Source organism: Vidua macroura, chromosome 9 (assembly GCF_024509145.1).
Source record: "Vidua macroura isolate BioBank_ID:100142 chromosome 9, ASM2450914v1, whole genome shotgun sequence".
NCBI lineage: Eukaryota > Metazoa > Chordata > Aves > Passeriformes > Viduidae > Vidua > Vidua macroura.
In genome coordinates this window covers 13,755,248-13,777,604 of record NC_071579.1, presented here as the reverse complement: position 1 = coordinate 13,777,604, position 22,357 = coordinate 13,755,248, and the positions used below count along the sequence as shown (strand labels likewise).

The 22,357-nt window shown below is 40.4% G+C and overlaps 1 protein-coding gene across 1 annotated transcript; it reads right to left on the bottom strand.

Annotated features, from left to right (window-relative positions):
* Window positions 1-722: 722 nt before the first annotated feature.
* Window positions 723-20,576, bottom strand: DPH5 (diphthamide biosynthesis 5). Its single transcript, XM_053985026.1, is given in 9 exon segments — window positions 723-971; window positions 1,857-1,960; window positions 3,022-3,061; window positions 3,975-4,095; window positions 13,323-13,431; window positions 16,630-16,754; window positions 19,971-20,122; window positions 20,125-20,322; window positions 20,325-20,576. Coding segments are annotated over 9 exon segments (1,185 nt in total). The 5' UTR covers window positions 20,437-20,576; the 3' UTR covers window positions 723-747.
* Window positions 20,577-22,357: the final 1,781 nt, after the last annotated feature.

Sequence of the window (22,357 nt, the reverse complement as noted above, 5' to 3'; positions counted from 1 at the left end):
AGAATAGTTGAAATAGCAACCACAATCATCTACAAGCTGATTTTAAAGAGAATTCTTGCAGTTTGTTTGCTGAGACTTGGCTTGAGGTTAATTGTGGTTGCTGCAGTTGAGCCTAACCCTTCATAAATGCTAGCATTAACATATGAAGAAATCCAGTTCTATTTTAAGTTGCAGTCTTCTGAACTAAGAAATTCTGTGCAGCTTCTCCCACTCTTTCACCAGCTGTCCAAAGGGAAAGTTCTTGGTTTTCTTCGGTTTAGAGTATTCTCACCTGCCTGTATTTACTCTCCCAAGGCAAAGATGGACACAGACCTAAGAGGTTTTGCACACTAATGTTTTCTATTGGTAAGAGAACTCCTAAGTTTCTGAAAAGTTGAAAGGCAAAATTTAACATCTAATGCACTTAGAACAACGTATGCAGTAGGTTTGGTTAATGCACTACAGCAAGTGATGTCACACAGATACCTGGTACTCTTCTTAGCCTAGTCAGCAGCCCAAGACTGGTGTGGATGTCAATGATCTGAATCAAAGGTTTAGAACTTTCTGGCAGTGTCTGCAGGGTAGAAGCTGATACCAGCAGGTGCAGTTTGCAGCCTCAGGTAAAAGCAGGTCCATGTTCCTGCAGTGTTGTCCTCTGAAGCAATATAGAGTCTAACTACACTTAGACAAGTCTTAAATAGTAATAGCAATATCTTTATGCTGTTATGCAATTAAAGATGGAATAAAAATAGAAATCCTTGTTTTTATTTAAGTAGTCCTTTGACATGCATTATTTTCAAAACTGGAACTATCTACAGAGAACAGTTTAAGCATTTCCAATTCCAGAGGATGCATAGTGCCTGTAACAATTAAGGAATGTAGTGGAGCACCCAGTTCCACAGTGGACATCTGCTGTAGAGTGCCTGAAGCAATTTTCTCATCTAGAGCACCCACACGAGCAAGGCCAACACAAATTGTGTTTTCAGTAATTTCTGCAAGAAAGAAGATGAAATGTTTAATTTATTGACTAATGGTCCTATCATAAGGGAAAAAGTACTCAAAATGCTTAAACCTTAACACTGCTTTCTTAAACTTCCAATTTTTAAATTATTGGAGTGGCCTAGGAAAGAAACTTGCTCTTCAAAGAAAATAAAGCTTAAGGATATTGATAAGAAAGAATTAATTTAGGAATTGTGTTCACTTTGAGGGAACTGCTGCTTCTGATTCCTTCTCGATGGATGTAAAGGATAAAATTAAGGGATTTTCATTTTAACAGTATTGAAGGGATAAACTTTTTAAATGAGGAGTAGACCTAAATGAATTTGTTAGTAAAAAATTCTGTGACACAATTGCATCATCTTTATTAGCTGCTGTGGTTTTACCCTTGGTCTCAATAAATATTTCACAGTTTGCTCCTGACTATAGTGTTAAAAATTCAAGGTGAAAATCACAGTTCTGCATCTTTGGTTAACCTAGATTTCTGCAGGTATTCACATAGTGCAGAGTGTGACCAATCTAATTAAAAGCTGAGATTTTTTTTGAAGCTTGACTGATCTAAAATGCTCAGAATCTTTCCACCTCCTGCAACTCTAATGGCTCAAAGAGCTCACAGTTCCACATAGATAGAAACAGTGCAGGGTTTCCAGACTAAGGCTTTGACTGTACCTCCAAGAGCCACCAGTGGACCTTCATTGATGCTCACTGAACTGTGCTGGGCTCAAGTTTGGCTAAATCCATCTCATGACTAGGATTTAAGGCAGCCCAAATCCACTGCAGAGCAGAATTCTGGGAGTCGGAGGAAGGGAGTGGAGTTCAGAGGCTCAGCAAGAGGTGTGACTGGAGAGGGGTGGTAGCAGACAGAAGCAGTCCAATCATACCTGGGTTTTCTCCTTGGAGCCTTCTGTTTTGAATAATGGCAAGAAGCTGTTCTGCAGCTTGATTCACACTCATGTAACGTGGTGGCTCATAAATCTTTCTTCCTCTGCAGGGAAGGAAAAGCAGAGAAATTTCACATATAACTCGTTTTGTTATCCCCACCAATCTTACAGCTTATTTCAAGAGACCTCTAGACCAGCAGGTTGAACTTAAACAGGCCCAGGCTCTCAGGCTGGGTCTTTTAGACAAGAGTGGAATTTTTAAAGAATACAGAAATCTGTTGTGCTCTCACCACACCAGTGAAACAGCTGGGCTCCAGCTGCCAGATCATTTAGATCCTAAAAGCAAATTCAGCTGCTAGAAGCAAGATGCAGGTTTTGCAGCTACTCTTGAAGGATGCATTAGACTTAAATCCAAGGGCATACAACTGTTTTTCTGTTAAATGCCCTGTAGACAGATGATTACAGACTAGAAATATATTCTTAAGTGAAATACTGCTTTCTTTGCCAACTGTGGATTCAGTCAAACAGATTTTATTTTGAAACTCCAGAATAAACAAACCTCAATGATACTGTGAGACTTCACAAATGTTAATTTAGACCAGTTACAGCATGTGTATAGAGGAGCCATTTACGTTCACCACTGTGAAAACATACAGACTGCAGAGATGAGTAAGATGTGGCAAAAGCTTTTTGAATACAGTTAAACGAGCATAAGAGCATTTTCTGTATATTGCTTATTTAACTCTTCAAGAATGTATTCTGCACTTGCACTGTTCCAGCCAGTGTACAAAGAATAAAATTAGAACACTGTTTCAGATATTAATCTATTTCAGGAGGTGACAGAACAGTAGAGAACTAACACTTCATTCACCAAGAGGAAAGCCTATCCCTTTCTGACTTAGTGCTTCTCACAGGAACAGTTACAAAAAAGATTATGTTCTGCTGCAACTCCATTCAGTTACTGTAAATAAAGCCAGGCCCTATTGCAAGGAACAAAAGAGTTTCACTCCTTGTAAGAAACAAAGACGGGGCCACCAAGAAGCACGAGAGAAGAAGGCAGGTAAGTTCAGCATTAAACTATGGGCAAAGAACCTTTGTTCCTTGTACAAAAACAACTTCGTAGGGGCACTATGTGTTTCGATGCATTTTCAAAATGGTGACTCACTTCATGAGATTCTCCAGAGACTGCTCCTTCACTTTAATATCTGTAGAACAAAACACATTAAAACACAGCTTTCCTACAAGTTTCCTACTTGATTTTCTATGTAGGTGAAGCTTTAACAACATTTTAGCTATTATTAATATTATTATTAAATTTCGCTATTAGAGTATGGATCACACTGTACTGTTTCATCTGTTAGTTAATCTCAAAATCCTGTGACTTTATGCATGTGATTTTACCCAACAATAGGGCAAATTTCACAGATTTCAGAGCAACACAGCCAAATAAAAATCCTGGTAAATATACAAATAGACATATTTACCATAAGATAGTTAAATACTAGCACATTTGAGTACACCAGTTCATTGGGACTACTCTTAAAATTATGAGCACATTATGTCACAGAATGTAAAGCAGTCTGACTGCTCGACAGTGATTACATCACTGCCATGCAGGAACCTGACTTTCATTAGCACTTCCTTCCTGTCCCAATCAAAATTTAGAACAAGCTTCTGTTATGGGAAAAAATAAGGATTTGGGCAAAACTGAAATAGAGGAGGGGTCAGGTAGGTAAGACTGCACAGCTGCAATTTTATGAAACAAATTGACCATAATCTTTCCAAGAGGAATCCAAATGTTACCTTCACTCAAGCACCCCTTCTCCTCCCAAACTCTCATAGAGAAAGCTGGATACATTTTTAACCTTGAATAAGTACTCCTTGTTATATAATCAACTTCTAAACCAAAGTGATTCAGATGAAAGGGGTTAAAATGCAAAACCACACAACTGTAAGTGCCCAGATACTGACTTGCTTCTACATCCATGAAGTCACTTTCAGTTCAAAAGTTTATTCAGCACTAACCTTTTTAATGCCACATTTGCTTATCTGTGATTTAGTCAGTTGGGTAAACACTCAATACATAGACTAAAATGCAGGAGAGTGGCTGCAGCTCACCAAGTAAGCACAGGGTGTGCATTCCATTCTGCCTGTTCTTCTCAATCTTGTCAAAGAAGCTCTCTGGCTTCCATGTATCTGTCCAGAACACTATGGAAACGGTTTCTCCAAAATTGTACAACTGTAAAACAGAGCAAATTCAGTAACATACATGTGCAATAAGAAAAAATAAGAGCATGCAATAATGTTACAGGCCAAGTCATGAGCTACCTGTAAAGTTTTTACTGCATTCATCTTTCCAATGCATAATTAGTAACTTTCTATTTCTACTTTCTTTTGTTACTCAATTCTGAAGTCCTTTTAAAGGCAAAAACTTTGTAAGATTATCACCAAAATTATTATTTGTTATTTCTTACTTAAGGGTTAAAAGTTTTTTATTTCTTACTTTGGTTAAGGTTAGACAGCTTGGAATAATGCCATAATTTAATGTTTTGATTCTACAGATTAAAATGGCATTTTGCTGCAGATGGAAGCTCTAGCAGGTAGAAGAAGTTACAGTCTAAGGAGATAGTGGATATGAAGATCTGAAGACAGACTGTGCAGGAAGCAGAGAGGTACAACATGGTTTATGCACATATGGTAAGAATATTGCTAGCAGATTCTATGTCAAGCATACTCACTAGTTCTATTCTCAGCCTTAACACATTTATTACTGTAAGTCCCTCATCTTGGTGAAGACATTTGAAGCAATAGTCTTGCCAATCATCTTTGGTGATGCAAAAGTGAAAGTCACATGTAACTTAAGGCAGTATTTGGCTTGGAAGTAGTTTTTGCCCTGAAATAGGGGAATACCATGCATCAATTTTGGTCTGTTTAGCTCTGGACTGGGGCCACTCCAGATGGATTGTACAGCTTGCCAATATTCTGTCTGCTCAAGCCCACCAGAGAAACAACAGCTACATGGACTACCCTTCTCACTTTCCCTGTACTCCTGGAAGGAAAAGCTGCTTTTCCAAGCCCATGAAAGGAGACAAAGACACTGTGTGTGCTTTGGCAGAGGACCCTGTATAGAAGCAGCTCTGGCAGCTCTGTGCTATGTGGGGATTCCCCTACACATACTTCTTTACTGTGGCATTAGGCTGTGGCTTTAACTCCTTTATGCTGGTAGAGCAGAACCTGAATCACAGCAGAAACATTTTTCTTTTCAAAAGCTCAAAATTTTAACCATCATGCTGATAAAATTTATTCAAAGATTCCTGGAAGATAACTGAAAACATTTCCTCTTTTAAGTATTTCATTCTAGCACAAGGACAAGAACATACTGGGTACATTTCACAACCTAAAGGTTCTTCCAGTAAAGTAAATACAGGTTGAACCAAATAAGTTGCTCCTGATGTAACTTTCCTGATGCTAGCTATTTCAAGGCTGTGTTCTAGAAAACGAAAAGAAAAATCAAACTATGCTTTGCCTATTTTTCATATGGCTGCCTAGAACTCATTTGCATTTTGTACCAAATCTGTAGAAAAGGTATTAGTACAAGAAGTTTCTCTTTTTCCCCTTCACTGTTAGAGCATCTGGGAGCAAGATACCTTTAATCTCCCTGGTAGCATTCCTGCAATCTTCCAGAAGTACTGCAATGTCTGATACCAACCTAAGTGCTCCCCATCAGCATCTGAAACCACTGCAACCACCTCCCTAAAGCAGCAGTCCTTGTTCAGGACAGAAAGTGGCCTCAAATAACCTTAAATCTTACCTTGGCCCTTTGGGAAGGAAGAAAAACTTCCACCTCTGCCCTTTAGGAAAGGAAAGGATATGCAGAAATGGGAAAAATGTTATTATCTGAGAGGTATTATGTTGGGAATCAGAACTCCTAAACCACTCTGCCACATGTTGAGAATGAGTTGGACATTCAACTTTATACCATACCGTGCTAGTTCTAATTGTTATCAATCTCTTTTCCATTACTAATTACAAAGATTCTCCATCCTCTTTGCCAACAAGAAGTTAAGCAAGTTATCCTTTTTTGTACAAGCTTTGCCAGTTATTCACTGATCTGTTCTTTGTTTACAGGCTTTTGCATTAATACTGAAGCCTGGATATCAAAAAAGAGTAAAACATTTCTGTTGGAAATATTCTGTCTATTCAGTAGAAATACCTTCAGAATACCTTCATGAAGAATTGATATCACAGAAAACTTAGTCTCAAAAAAAATACACCTGTTTTCTCAGCACCTGGAAAGCACCGAAGGAGCTTCTATACCAATAAGATAGAGTAGGACATATGTTATTAACCTCCTAGAAATGCTTTTGTAGTTTATACCCCTCTACTAACTAAACTTGTGAAGAAGAGATTTCCTAGGATTAATGTGCACATATTTTTACTTTAAATTACAGAGGGAGGAATACTACTTTGGAAAGTCCCTGGTACACCATCAGTCTGAATGCTGAGGAACTAAAGTAGTAAGTGGGATACCTCTGTTGTGCTTGAATACTTATAACCAATTACCTTACAAACAGTTCTACAGACACAAACCAATATTTCTTTCTCATCCAGTATTTGATCTCTGCAGATGTATGACATTTAAACAAACATAGGAACTGCTCTTCACCAGGGCAAGCCTGCATTAAGAAGGACATGACTGTATCAGAACTTACACTTTAAATGCTCTCCCTGTACCTCATGCAGAATTCAATTTGTTCCTAATTTAGTTTCCTCTTCTGTGCTCTAATTGACACCTTTTGAACTTGTGCATGAAGTATCCGACTTTAAAGAAACATCTTGCAGCAGAAAGAGCAGTAAATGCCAAAAAATGCACTACTATCCCAAGGATTCAGGAGTTACAGAAGACAGCAGGTTCACTAAAGACAAAACCCACTGAAATTAAAATGCATTCTTTCCACCAACCATAAAAGGGTGCAGAGGGTCCCAAAATTCCAGGAATCATGCTTCTCATTGAAATAGAACTGTCTGACCTGTTTGTTAACCAAGGAGTGTTACAACACAACTAAGGATTACTGCCATGCTTTGAGACTGTTCACGAGTTCAGTAAGATGATGAGCTGTATGTATTTGCAGACAGGATTGGGCTGTACAGTGGCTGGCACAGCTCTAAAGGGAGGCAACAGCAAATGAAATTTCACAGCCAACTTTGTGTGCTGCACTCTACATGAAGCATGTGGGGTTTAGGAGTGGGCAATGTGTGGTCTGTACAAGCCCCAACATCTGAGGCATCACACTTGCACTGATGAGCAGATTGTTAAGAGTGCCTATATTCTGCTCAGGCACAAAAGTGCCAGAATTTCAAAGGGGCGCAGTGAAATGGTTGGACTGATATTTCATGTTTTCAGCTTGGAAACCAAACTTCTTACCTTCTCCTCAATGCTCAAAAACATCACAGAAAAATTTCAAAAGGTCATTTTGAAAGACCTCAGTCTTTGGAAATACCCCTTTCTCTGCACCCTCCCCCCAAGTAGTAACTGGCTTAAGCAAAACTCTGTGCACTCCAATTTTGCAATGCAATAGCTCAGGTCAGCAAAGGAAGCCAGCACTCTACTCTGAGGCAATGCCCTGCTGCTGGAGTTTTCTGCCTCACAAAATACTGCAGAAAGCTGTTCTTCAATGCACAGTTACATCACCTCAGAACACAATATAACTTCCTATTTTATTTACACACATGATATGAAAGAATGATTGACAACTTTTGGTGCTTGTTTTCTGATAGTATTTTAACCTCTCTGTTAATGCTATTTCTTATTTTACTTCTTGTTTATACAAGCAGAATTGATTGCAAATTGAGAGGCCAGAATGAACTGTGAGAGAAAGTACCATGATCTTACCTTGGAAAGTTTTCATGCAAGTGGAATGTCAATGAAATGTGGAGCTACTTTGTTAAAGACCAGTCTGATACCTGAAACTGTCCTGATCAATTGTCCTCACTTGAAATAATGGTGTTGTCAATCACCACAAAAATTTAGGGCATAAAAGACGGAACAAGCTGGGACTAAAAAGGGAAATTAAAAAAGGAAGATCCACCAACCCCTCTAAAAAATACTAAAGCAAGCAGGAGAGAAGATGCAAAATAATATTAAAGGTCAGTTGGCCAACAGCTGCAGAGAAACCAAGAAGCAAACATTTCAAAACACAGACATCTATTTTTACAGCATCTTTCCCAGAATTATTGCTGTATCAGCTTCAATGGTGACACAGCAATTTTTCACTTATGAACCTATCTCCTTTCCTAACATTTCAAATAGCTTCAGGACTGGTCACATGTCTGGGGCTCTTCCCAAAAGAAAGAGTTACTACGTTCTTCAGACGTGCCACCATACACAACCAAATACCTGAGACCTTGTAGGGCTGAAATGCTATGGAGCTATGTTCTGGTCATAGGTTACACTGCACATGGCTCTCACAGCACAGGTGAATTATGGAAACTCTTCTCAGCCTAATCACAACCCACTGGTAGGAACTACGAGGCTTTTTCTCCTAAGACTATTCCTCAATGGATTTAGAGACTGCAGAGCACCTTGCATTATCCCAGGTTACTTCCTAATAGATCCCAATGAGCATACCCAGAAAAGCTAAGATATATTCTTTGTCTTTGTCATAGGGGTTCTGATGTGATGCTATGCGCTGTTCAGCCTCAAAGATAAGGAACCTGAGTCAGGTTTTTCCCTTTATTCTTCCTAACCTGTTAACAACCCTCCAGACCATATACATCAAAGGGCTCCTGCTGTTCTTTGTATTATATACATTGTTGCTTGATAGCAGCTTAAGAAGTAGTGCCATCGTCAACAAAGAGGTAGCAAGAATCACTCAGTCTTTGTTTTTGCTTGGAATTGGTCATATGAAACAACCACAAGCCTAGCTCTAGCCCTTTACACTACCTTATTTAGTACCAAGACCTTTAGCAACTTCAAATGCCTCTCATGAGAACCTTCACATGAAACTGAAATGTTTTACCATTCACCTGTATGTGGCTTTGACTCCTTTCTGTACTGCAAGCCAAGAAACCACCCCAGCTGTCCCAAAAATTTCCAGTCCCCTTTGTACATGCCAGAGAGAAAGGAACTGCGAAGAAAACACATTTGGCTGAGAAAAACCCACTCCACATAATTGCAGTCTTCAGAAGGCAGCTGAGACAAATCACATAAAATCAGTTGAAGGGACAAGCACATTTTGCTTTGGCTGCCTCTTGGATCTGCTTAGGAAATAGCCACTCCACAAGCAGAACAAAATTCAGCTATCAAAATACTGAGAAAGCAAACTTGAATAGGAGAGGATTCGCCTCCGCAAGGTAATGCCACCTTATCTTTAAAAACCTTCTAAGATTCTTTCTGACAATATCAAGCAATGTTTCCTTCCTGCCCTGAAGGTGACTTGGGTTACTAATATGAAATGAACATATCTAAAAAAAAAAACAAAAAACAAAAAAAAAAAAAACAAAGCTCCCAAACCCGATTAAATAGATGTTTCTGGGTCATGTTTGCTGGTGACAAATGGCACTAAGTTGGACAGCAATAGTGAGTAATGAAATAGTGTGACTAGCACTGATTTAACCTTTAATTGGCTTGAGAAACAAATGCCAACTTCTTAAAGGTTCAGAAGCTGTTTGTGACTGAGAAAACAATCAATGATGGAAAACAGTTTAACAGTCAGTAATTTTGTGTAAAGTCCCTCCTATTAGAGCAGAGTGTTTTTGAAGATGAGGGCATACAGAAAGGGTGGGACTCAGAGGCTCCACTCCTGCAGCTACTACAGGGTTTCTATTTGACTATGAGCACAGTGATTAGTGATAGCATCCTTCAGCTTTTTCATCTTTAAGTAGTATTTTTCAACTTGACACTGGAAATGTACTCACCTATTCAGCAAAAACTCAAAAATAACACAGTAAGCATTGCTTTTGCATTTAAGTGACCAGCTGCTAGCAAAAAGGCTATTTTCTATTTTTTAACTGTAATTGTCTTACAAGAATTAAGTGGACTGCAAACAAAAAACCCCGAGATGTGTCACTGAAAGAAACAAGGGCACATGCAGATGTTTGTTCTGAAGCTATTCAGGTGGAAAGTGGGTACATCTCAAAAGAAAGGCAGCTCTTTGCTGTAACATGTTTTTTTTCCTAGCTACTCAACCAAATGCTTTCAAAACGAGCAACACCACTCAGAAATGCAGAATCTTCCCGACCTATTTGATCACCAATAGTTCTACCTCAAGGACACATTACCAGCACTGGGTCAGAGAGAATTCTGTCCTGAGAGCACCACTGTGGCCAGATGTCCTGCATATTAGAAATGAAGGAGAAATATGCAAATTAGAGATCCTCATTTTCCTGCCTCTTTATTCTAGTGCTAAAAGCCTTAGCAATCAGCCCTACTCTGAAAAACTGAGAGTGGGCACAGGTAAAGCCTGTGCTTCCCTGGCAGTGTGTGCAGATACCAAAGTGCCTGACTGTCCTCACTGGTGGTTGCTCCCCACTACAACAGGAGTCAGAGTGACAAACATACCCACGTGGCAGACTCCAGACAAGGGAGGTGAACCTGCAGAGAATATGCTAAGAGGCACTGACATAGGAGCAGGTTCCATGGCTTCTCTCCCATAGCTATTCATTTGTTTTTAAGGGAAAACAGCTTCTTCAGCCTTGGAAAGAAAAAGTCTGTTACAGTGAACCACAGCAAAAACAGTGTAAAAGTGAGAGGCACAGCAAATCACAGAGCCTTATGCAGAGTCAGACTACCACTTTGCTAAGTTATACTATCCCAGCACAGTTTATCAGTCTATGAGAGCTTCCAAGAAGTATAATTTTCAAAATTAAAGCCCCACTCTTTTTTTCAGTATTCCAAAACAGCTTCACTAATTCTGTTGAATGAGGAGGACAGTTAAAAAAAAGAAAAGTATTTGAAAATAGATATGCACCCCTCTTTATTATTTGGCAAGAACTACGACCATGGAATGAAGGTAACAAACCATCACTGATGCTGTACCAGCTTCACTAAATCACTGTACAGGAAAACTGCACAGTACCAGAATGTTTTTGGCTGCACAGAAACATTGCTCTGATGACCAGAGATGTTCTTTTGTGACCAGACTGTGCTGTAGCTGCATTTCACTGACGGCCTAATCAGCAGTTACAGCTCGCTACGCACATGGCTCTCCGAACGGCGTATAAAGGTGTTTCCTGTTTTTCTCTACTAAGAAAGAGAGAGGGTTTGTATCACAATCAGATTAAAACAAGAAAAAAAGCAAAGCCTTTTCTGTGGTGAAGCAAAAGAGGAATCCCTTCTATACTTGACAGGAACTTTACAATTTGAGACACAATAACTCCAAAATTAAATTGATGGCAGGAGACAGCCATGGAACGTAAAGGTTTTGAAAGAAATTATAAACTTCCAACACAACTCTAGTTAATTCAAAGGCTGCTTTTTTGTAAGATACACTTCACTTGCTGTTTATGCCAGTAAGGAGCAATCAAGACTTAAATATACAACTGGTTATATTCTGCCTGGTAATACAATCGCTATTTCCTAAAATGCCTTATATGACAACAGGAATGTGGACTTAGGAGAAGGCAGCCCCTCCCAAGCCAGAATGGAAACGGGGACTAATGCCAGAGTGAATAACATCACATTTCCTTTATGGTCTGCTCCATTCAGCATGGGATAAGGAAACAGCAATCTAATCTCCAAAACTCTGCATATGTGAATAACCTTATGGACTGTTTATAGTATACTCACGTTAGATTTCTGGTCTTTTCTTTCAGTTAACCTAAAAGCTCTATACCGCTCCTTCCTATGCCTGGCTGAATTGTGAGGGAATTTGTGAGTGCAAACTTTCAGAAAACTTAAAAATCTCTTTGGGCCTTGTATCTTCCTTCCTCACGAATGTAAGAGAACAGCAAAAAAGAGAGCAAGTAGTAGAAACTACTTGTCAACAGCCTGACAGCAGAAGCAAACTTTGCACCACCATCAAGCTAAAAGGGGAAGGGCGAGCCCCAGCCACAACTCTTGTTTTACCCACCCCAGTAAGTGCAGTCATGCGACAGCTGCTGTCTGCTGTACATGTAGATTTTAGACACCAAGAAGCCTATTTCCTTCCCAAAAGATAATTTTGCCCAAGTCTTGCAGCAATAGGCAGGTATCAATAAGAAAGTGCTCACAAGAAGAATTATAAAGAGTGTGAATGCTGTGCAGCATTCCCTTTAGCATTAGCTAATGGGACAGGTGTCACTGCATCGGTTTTGAGCCAGGTCAGACAGGGTGCTCAGATTTCTAATCAAAACCAAAGAAAATACCCAAACTCATTGTAACAGATTTTCTGCTGTTGGCCAGCATTACTATTTGAATGGAGTTTGGAGTATTTCAGTGAGTCAGTGGAAATTTGAAGGTACCAAGTGTTTGCTGAAATTAAAATAAATTGTGTTCTTTTGTGTATTGCTAGGAAGGAATTCCTCCTTCAGTGATGGAAAGTTATTGTTCAAACCCCCAACTAGTCTGTAGTACATTTACACTCCTGTGCTTGGTTTTGGCTTTTGTAAAGTGGGAATTTGGTTTTGGGGTCCCATACACAGGGAACCATTCTGAACCTTGAGAGGGTAGGTTCTATGTTGAAGTGATGAATGCAAACAGGAGGGGTGTTGCATCCTGGGACTAACGCCGCAGAGGGAAAAGCTTCATCTAATTTTTATGTGATTAGTTATGATTTATAAACTGCCACAATATCTTTCATGCAGTAATACTTTCATAAAAGTAATAATGGACCTATACATGTGTAAAAGGAAGTATTTTCTTGGGGAACACTAGACCTTTTCTACTTTAGCTATTCAAGATGCACTAGTAATTTGTTTTACTAGTCCTTGGCTAGGCAAATCCCTCCTCACTCATCAGATGGGCAGAAAGTGGAGACAGTTCAAATTTATTAGAGAAAGAGTGCATCACATTCCAGACTTTGGAATTATGATCTGAGTTGGACATACATGCATGCTTGTACATGTATTTCTTTTATGACAAGATCAGCATAGTTCTCTACAGGATAACAACCTTATTTAAGAATAAACTTATCAGGTATTACCTCATACCTGATTTTACCATCAGTAGCAGAAGGAAGCCAACATGAGCAAAGCTTTATCTGTAAAATAACTCTAAATATCAAAGGCTCCTGGGGCTGAAGGAAGTTAGAAAGCAGAAAAGAAAAGAAGTGTTACTATTCATTTTCATATGCGCTCATCAAAAGGGGCTTTTGCTGACAAGTGTCATGCTAAAAGAAAGTGTTAAAAATTCTAACATTATGTGTACAGTTGGTACAGATCTTCAAAGTTGGGATTGCAACATGCACTCCCACAGCAGTAGAAGAGCTCACCAATTCTAAGCTTAGCAGTTGTGGAACAACATATGTGCATATACAAGACTATTATTACCTGTAAGCCACAGCAGCCCACTGCATTCATTATTGAGGCGTTATGAATGACCTTGTAAGGAATCCCCAATTTTACTGCACGTAGCACTAAATCACTGTGTGTTGTAGCCCTGTGGTAAGAAAAGGAAGGAATTAAACATCGAAAACATGATGTTACTAAGTGTTACTATCACTCTAGTTTGTTTTGAAATAAAATTAAATCCTTCACAACAAGTACAAAGCAGAGGCAGAAAAATGGCAACAATATCCTAGTGGTTACAGGAAAATAAAAACTCCAGTAAGGTTTCCATATGTCATTTTCCCCAGCTGAAATGCCAGGCATCATCAGTATGGTACAGCTCTTTGTGGCTTTCTGGCATCATTAAAACTGCAAGACTATTACAATGTTACTTTATAAAGTAGCCTTGGCAAGTACTTGGAAAGTTCCATGTATCCTTTGTCTTCTGCAGGTGTCTGTTGAACATGCATTGAACTGTAAAGGTCAACTCTGTTTGGCACAAACTTCCACAAAACTCCAGGATTTCGTTACTGGCTGCACAGCCAGGCCCTCTCCCATCTGCACCAGTGTGTGCCAGGAAAGCCCCATGCTCAGACAGGAACTCTGAGCAGACAGAGGTGAACTGCATGTTTACTTAGAAAAAACATCCTTAGATGGAATCAATTTTTCTAATATTTAGTCCAGATTACTCAAATTAACAATGCCTAAATATGAGTGATAAAGTTTATTCTGAAAGAGTTAAGAATATTGTAGTTTCAAACAGAGCTGAGTTCAGCTCCAGGTCTAATGCTCAATAAACACATTGCAGTGATTGACAGCTGCAAGAATTACTGCGTTTGCAGTTAAGCAGTTGAGATTAGAGCCTTTCTAAAATGGTCAGTACATACAGATTAAGCAAACCTTTGAACTGCAACAATGTTTACATATGTATTTTGCTTGTATGTATGCTTATATGTATGTGAAATATGAAAATGCACCTACCCCTTGCCTAAATTTATCAGACCTGATCAATGACCTTAGACATTTCATTCCCAAGGTGAGACCACACACTTTTGTGTAGCCATTCCAAAGAAGGAAGGAAAGAAATAACATATGGCCATCAGAACAATGAACTAGGAAAATTGCTTTCACCCTGGCCTTGTTCAGTTACCCTAACAGAATTCCCCTGGTTCTAGCCTGATAATTTTGGTGCACCCAGTCAGCAGATCAGGTGTTTCAGACTGGAACACAAATGTGGCAGCAGCTGGCAAGGCTGTAAAGATCAATATTTTAAAAAAGAAATCAATTTCAGTGAAAGGAAAAAAATGAGGAATGTGAATTTGGGAAATCTGACACCCTTATGCAAAGAGGCTCCCAGACCTAGGAGAAGGCAGTAAAGTGATCTGAACCAATACTTTAGTTACTACACAAATGTTGCTCCTGACTTCCAGAAGCAAAGGTGATTTAAGAATATCTGCTCTAAGAGAAGAGGAGACTGGTTTTACAGCCTTGTGTTATTCCCTGCATATACAAAGGACAAGGAGCACTGGAGGATTTTGTGGTTATGCTAATACCAACCAAGGGATCAGCTGGCTTTATTCACTGAAATTTGCTCCAGCCAGTATTTTTTTTCTCCCAGTAGATCTGTCTATAATGACTGTAGCTAAAGGCAGAAGTGCCCTTATGGGCACTCAGCTAATACCAGGAAAAGTTTCATGGAGTCATCCCTCCATCCCTCCACAGCCAAAACTACAGCAGTATTTTCTGTCACTGATACAGAGGTTAAGTTTTATGGATAGCAATAATATGAATATTAACACCAGCCTAGAGTGGTGGACTTCCCATTGTACTACTAAAGTTGTCAGGTTCTTGTAGCACATCTGTCCATGGGTGTAACCACACACAGATAAAAATCTTGCAGTGAGGATGACAGGGCACAGCCTGCTTTATCACTTTGACCATTAACCATCAACACCTGGCATCTCCTGTGGCTGCCAAGTACTCTGCTCACCTGCAAATATTGCAAGACCTTGAAAGTCTGTGATCAGATGCAAGTGGCCTCTCTTAGGACAGAAACATTGAGTACTCTGTCCTAGTAACTCACAAGCCCCTAAATCCTTATGGTTCTGTGTGAGCATAGGAGCAGTTCTAGCTGCAGTAGTAAGAGCTAAGAACATAAACATTTAGAGAGAAGCAACTTATTCACAAAAGGGGCAGTTTTTAACAATAACCTAGGATGTTAACCAGAACTGACGTATTTTGACACTGAAACTAATGATAACTGAGGCAGATCAGAATACTGCTTACAAGTGGCAGCTACATTTCAATCCATGTAGTTTGTTTTTTTCATCTTGTGTACTTGTATCAGTCACTGGATCACAGCATAAGGATACAGGTAACATGGCTCTACACTCTACAGGAATCCTAGTTTGAATGTAAACATGGACTGCAAGTATAATTAATATTTCTGAAATACAGGGTCATCTGCCCATAATTAGTTTAATATAATATTCTCTTGCCAATTGCCTTCAACCTGTATTTAAATAAATTATCAGCTTTTGACAGATGTGCTCATTGCTCCTTTTTTCATAAACTCAGTTTTTTCCCTCACAAATAAGGTTCTCAGATTTCATTTTTCTTGTGCCCCTTAACACTGTGGTATAAATCTTGTATCACCAGATGGAGATGAAAAGCTCTTCTGCATGGCTTGACATTACAGATTGATGATGCCTGACTAAAGAGACAGAAGGAGATCCTTCTGGTCATAGAAAAAGATTATACTTTCCAGCAGGAATAAAAAGTGGAAACAAAAGGCCTAATAAATCAACAGAAGATGTAAGTGATTTTAAAAACTAGCATATATTAAAGCAGATGATACAACCAATAATCTGTATTCTAAAACAACTGAGTATAAAAGCTGCAGTTTATTAAGTGCAAACAGCAACTAAAAGAATATTCCCCCAAAACAGCACATTTCTTATTTATGTGATAACCTAGAATTTCTTCTGTTAGCAGACAAATCATGAGACAAAGCATTTGTTATAAAAGGTAGCACAAAGAATAAAATGATAACGAATGAAATTATAAGTATCTGCTGAAGGAAAGATTCATACATCCTGGAGGGTCTACATTCCTATCTATAATGGACATCTGGGCAAGGAAACTCCAAAGCAAGATAAAGTGTAGACAACTATATGTATATTTTTAATACAATAAGGAATATATAGAAATAAAAGTGTTTCTGGTCTGAAAATTACAGTTACAGAGTTGGCTTCTTCCTATTGAAAAAATAGAGTGATGAAGCTATAATTAAAACATTGCTCTGTCTTACCCAAAAGGATCACCAACCACAAGAAATGCGACATCACAAACATCAGCTTCTTTTAAAAGGCTATCTGCTTCTTGTTCCACCATTTCTCGGTCAGCCAAAATCAATTCTTTTCCATAAAACTCTTCCTATAAATTGAAATTAATAATAAACATCAAAATTAGACACTTAGGAATGTTTCTGTATGTCTCTGGGTGCTCACTCAGAAACACAGCCAATGGACACTGGAATATGTAACTTCATTATTCTCCCCAGCAGCCTGCCCCATGTCTTGGAGAACCTCACCTCTGCCTGCAAGAACACCTGAGCTTTTCATAGAGCAGCTCCTGAGCTGACAAAAATTAGTGAATGTGAGCTTTATCCTGATATTGACTTGGTCTTCCATGCTTTCTGTGTCAGTTGAGGAGCTGCACCTAAAGCAGCTCAGTACCAGCTGCACTGAGGGTACGTGGGTGGACTCCAGGCAGAGTTAATTTAACTTGCTGCTCTGAGGCACCCCCTCTGCCAGCCTGAGCCTAGCTCTTAGGCTACTTACAATACTGGCACCAAACCAGGTACAAATACCACACTAGCTGCATCACAACCTGTTCTCTCAGATTTTTCCTTAGTACGTTTTAGCTAACCACATCTAAGGAATGACTTCATATTAATCCTTCATCTTGAGTTCTCTTTAAGAAGTACTTTACCAAGTATACAGGTAAACATGTATTTGATCATGTCCTTAATTTTTCTTCAGCAGCTCAGTAATCACTGTGTCTCTTTGTACATTTTAAATGCTTTTGTTTTCAGAATCAACTTCACACATGTAAATGAAACTTCAGTTAGTTCTAGAACATGTCTTCTGATCATACTGAAAATATCTGCCATGTTGTGTCACCATGCATTTTACATGCTCTTTACATGATTAAAGTTTTTTTCTGGGGCAAAGACCAAAAAGGTGTTTTTGTTATAAGTAGTAGTCATCAAATTTGTGTGATGACTACTAATTATTAATTACAAATTATTAATAAATTGATAAAACAATATAAGTTATCACCCAGAAAGGTTTTCCTCTGACTTCTATGACTTCTTTGCCCACACAGAATAGTGAATTGATGAGAGAACTGTAATACCTGTACAGAAGCAGAGTGGTGATTCCATAAAAAAATCCATCCCATAGTGAGAGTAATAGGTATGGGACCTCTGTTACCAGGTTACATGCCCTTCCCTGAATATGAGTTCCTGCCCATTTTTGAGTAGGTATTCCTAACTGTATAAAACCAGGATATTATTTTCCTTGTGAAACAGACTGCAACCTGTACAGAGTCAACAGAGAGGGGACCAAATAAATGTGTAAGCAAATCTCGCATCTGTGATTCGGAACCATTGACAGTCACCCTGGAGTACTGCTGAGATCTGTACTGAACCAACTAATCAGCAATCTGATCTGTACTGAACCAGCTGCAGCAAATTTTGACACCCCACTAGTTTTCATTAGGTACCTCAGCCCAGATGCACATCAGCACAAGGGGAGCTGGGCTGCACAGCAGAGCACTCCATAACACCACACATCCCCTTCCGTGAGCTGCTGTTGCACAGGCTGGCTTGGCCCAATGCTGTGAGCAAATGCACGCCCCTGAACAGATTGGGTGCAGTCCCAGGAACACAACTTTCAGTTTGGCTTCATCCAAGGGAATCTATTTGCATGCTTTGAGACTGCTCCACAATGCTAATCAAAGCATGCTAAGTAGAGAATATATAAGAAGTAAAATGTAGACTCACTGGGAGGTCACTGGGTCCAAACAGTTCTTTCACCAAACTCAGGGCCAATTTGGATGGTCAACATCAAATAACTTTAATATACATTTTAGGCCAACCCAATAAACAAGCAAGTCTTGTCATTTGAATTTTATGACCTGATTTTAATACCATCAACAGAGAAGGATTTCTGGGAAGTCTCTGCAGGCAAAAATCTGCTCTTCTTGAGAGTTTTCCTCTAAATGTTCATGGTGCTTAGGAGAGAACGACCTTCAGATTAGTAAATAAACGATTCAGCATTGTCACTTGTATGTAAATCAGGCTGTATTATAAACAATTGGTTATTAAATCCTATATTCCCTCTTAGGTGTTTTAGGCAAGACAATATTTTTACTTTGTTTTTATTGATTTTTTGTCTCATCTTTGCTATTTCAAGGTTTCAAGGTAAAATACTTAAAACAGTAAGAAATGTATGACAAGAAAACCCAAAATAACCACATAAAAAACTATCAGCATTTTCCTATTATTCAGTGTTTTATTTTCAGATGGATAGGAATCCATTAATTTTTCTATTGATAGCAAATGCTCATTTTGAAAAGTAAAAATCTCCAAGTAATCCTTTCCATTTAGCAGTGTTCCACCTATCAAATAACCTCAAAGAAGAACATTTTGTTTTCAATGGACTGACTGCAATTTAGACTGCTTCAGTGTACTGAAAAGAAACATAAACCACAGAGCATATCTTCATACAGCAGATAAACCAGAGATGCTCCAAATATTCTACCCTACCTCGTATATGGAAACCATGTAATGCTGATTACAAGCTATAGGACTCACACGCTCTATGTATCTGCAGCTCTGCACACAGGTACATTATGGCTGTACATCACCAAGGCCCAGACAGCATCAGCTTATTCAGAGGCAAGATCTTTGGTCTGTGGGCAGCTATGCTGTTTTTTGGTATTATTTCAGCATTAAACTTCATCTTTCTATGACCATCGATGACCTCCTCAGAGTTACGTTTTGCACATTTTTAGTACCCTTGTCTCCCATGAGGTGTGATTACTAACAAAACCTTTATCTCCATGTTGTCCAACAGCCCATCTCTGACTGAACTGTGCCTGTTCTGGGAATCCCAACCCGCTGAGGCAGCTTGGCCCATGCGGAAACGCGGAAATGTGAAAATGCGACATAATCAAATTGTTATTCCCAGCAGGCATGCCAGAACACCTCAGGCTGATACAGAGGTGCAGGGCTTCAAAACATGTGTTTTTCTGGTATGACTTTTGGGTGAGGTTTTTTGGTTGTTGTTTTGAAACAGATTAGACACTTTCTAAACAAGTCCTCCAGTATCGCGGGGTTTGCATATATTGGTAGATTTTGAGATGAAAACTAGTGCCAACAGCTGTAGGAAGGTACATTTTATTTTTGCTGCAGTTTTCTTGCAAAGTAGCACAACCATTTCTTCTAGAAAACACGGTATGTGAAGGTCACGTACATATTTCTCCCGGGAGCGGGCACCGCTAATTTCTCCCACGGCCCCACCAGCCCCCGCACGCCCCCGGCCCCGTGGCACGAGAGGCCTCGGGCCCTGTGGCCAGACCTACCAGCGCTTCCTTGCCCACGGTGAGCACGGACGTGTAGGCCTCCAGGTACACCCTGCGGCAGCGCCGCACCGCCTCCAGCCCCTTCACCGTGATGTCCTTGGCATCCCCCAGGCCCAGCCCCACCAGGTACAGCATGCCGGGGGAGCGCGCCCAGCCGCCACTTGCCTCACGAAGGAAACGGAAGCGGGCTCAGCCGGGGCGCCGCACGCCCCACCGCTCGCCGGGACCGGGCCCCAGGTCCGGGGACAGCCTGGCTCCCAGCTGCTCGTTTCCCGGCTCCCGGCCGCTCGTTTCCCGGCTCCCCGTTTCCCGGCTCCTCTTGCCCGGCTCCCGGCTGCCCGCGGCGCCGTAAGGCGCCGGGGCAGCCGGGAGTTGTAGTCCCAGACCGCAGCCGGGTTATGGCATCGGCGGGCAGTCCCGGTCCGGGCGGTGTCCCCGCGGTGCCGGTAGCCAGCGGCCACAGCATCCCGGTGCTGGGGCTCGGTAAGTGGCGGGCGGCCCGCCCAAAGCCCGCCTCCCTGCCACAGGCGTTGTGAGAGGGCGGGGGTCACCCCGGGGCCCGGCCCGGCCGGCTCGGCAGGTTCGGCGCGGCCCTTGGCCCGCAGCCGGACTCGCCTCAGGGCAGCCCGGACCGGAGCCTCCTGCCGAGCTGCCCGCGCTGAGCCGGGCGGGCCCGGTGCTCTTCCGAGAGCCCCTGTGCTGCCGGGTGAAGCTTCGTGCTCCTGCCAAATGCGACCAGCTAGGCCTGCTGGGCAGCGGTGTGCTCGCAGCACCACAGCATCGCTCCCCTCCCACCTGACCCGGGGCCGTGTGCGGTGTTTTGGTGGTTTGGGTGTGTCTTCTTAGGAAGCTTGGCAGCAGGCTTTTCTTTACAGCAGACTCTCATGCTAGAATTAACCTTACTGCAGCTGTTGAACTGAGACCCTGTGTAGGAATCTCAGCATCTGTGAGGCACAAGGGAATGGTGGTTGATGAGAATGATGAATATTTGATGCAGCTGTCTCTTACACAGTCACTGTGTAGTGAGCAAAATGGCTTATGTCATTCAAAAATTACTGGTTTTTTTTTTTTTTTTTCTTTTGCTGTTCTTTGGTTGATTATTTTAACCTGTAACACTTACTGCCAATTTACTTTTCTTGGAAATATTTTTATAAAATTAAGGGAAAATAATGTAAACAGTCTTTTTTAGAGAATGGACTTGATCATCTTATGTGCATTGTTTCAGTATATGCTGAACTGTGCTTCAGATTGTCTACAGAACCACCTTTTTATTGGAGGTTGTAATACATTTCTTGGGTTATGGGTAGAATAAACTGACTGGAAAGCAGACATGCAGAAAGACTCCTTTGTACTCTCCACCCATAGCTGTTCCCTGTCCTTTTGCTGTACTGGAAAGTTCTGAGTAGTTTATTGTTATGCCTGAACTCATACCACAGTACATGGATAGTGGCATACAAGAAAATCAAGTTTGAAATTTTCAGGCTCAGTAACTTCTGCCAGGTATGGCTTTCCAAGAGCTTCTCTTGACTCTCAAGGAACTTCTCTTGACTTAGAGCAGTGGTGTTGTCATGAGCAGGATTTAGTTCTTCGGTTTCACTTACTTGTCTTGCTGGAGTAACACTTTACATATTGCTTTATACAGTCTGCAGATCAGATCTTCGAAGATTTTGTAATAGATAGGAAAAGGAGGGAGAAAAAAAAAGGTGAAGACTTGCCACGCTTGCATTTGTGGTTATATATATACCACATATATATATATGGTCTATAAAGACCACAAAATGCAGCCCCATCTTTATGGTAGCTGTTCTCACTTAATTTTTCTTTTCCACATTAATGGCTTCTTTTTGTTACAGTCTTACTGCATTAACTAATATTTGCAGTGCAAAAAATTTACTCGGATATGAAGTATAGGCAAATTTTCTTAAATGAGAATGCATTTTCTGCAAGGCCATTTTCTGCAGGATTTGTTTGCCGTTTCTTATCCCTCTAAACATGCAGACCTAATTGTTATCTGGTGCCTCAAAGACAACTTTAATAGATATGGATGTTGCATCTGTTGCTAGATAATCTTTCTAAAAGCTTCAGAGAGATAAATATGCTAAATATGCATAAAGATGGTTTCAACTTTTCAGCTGTCCAGTTGTGCCACCTGGAAGGCAGCTCAGATAGCTTTGCAAGTTATTTTGCAGTGATGAAACCCCTTTTGTAGTATCTGAGAACTGAATTAGGAGATAGGTAATGTGTTTCTTGTCCAGAACATGTGACTCCAGAGAGTGCCACCACACCCTGGAATAGCATTCTGTCAAAATTATCTCTTCCTGTTCGGTCTTCAGTTATCAAAAGGTATTTATGATGGTGGTTTTTTGGTATGGTTTCATTTTTTCTTA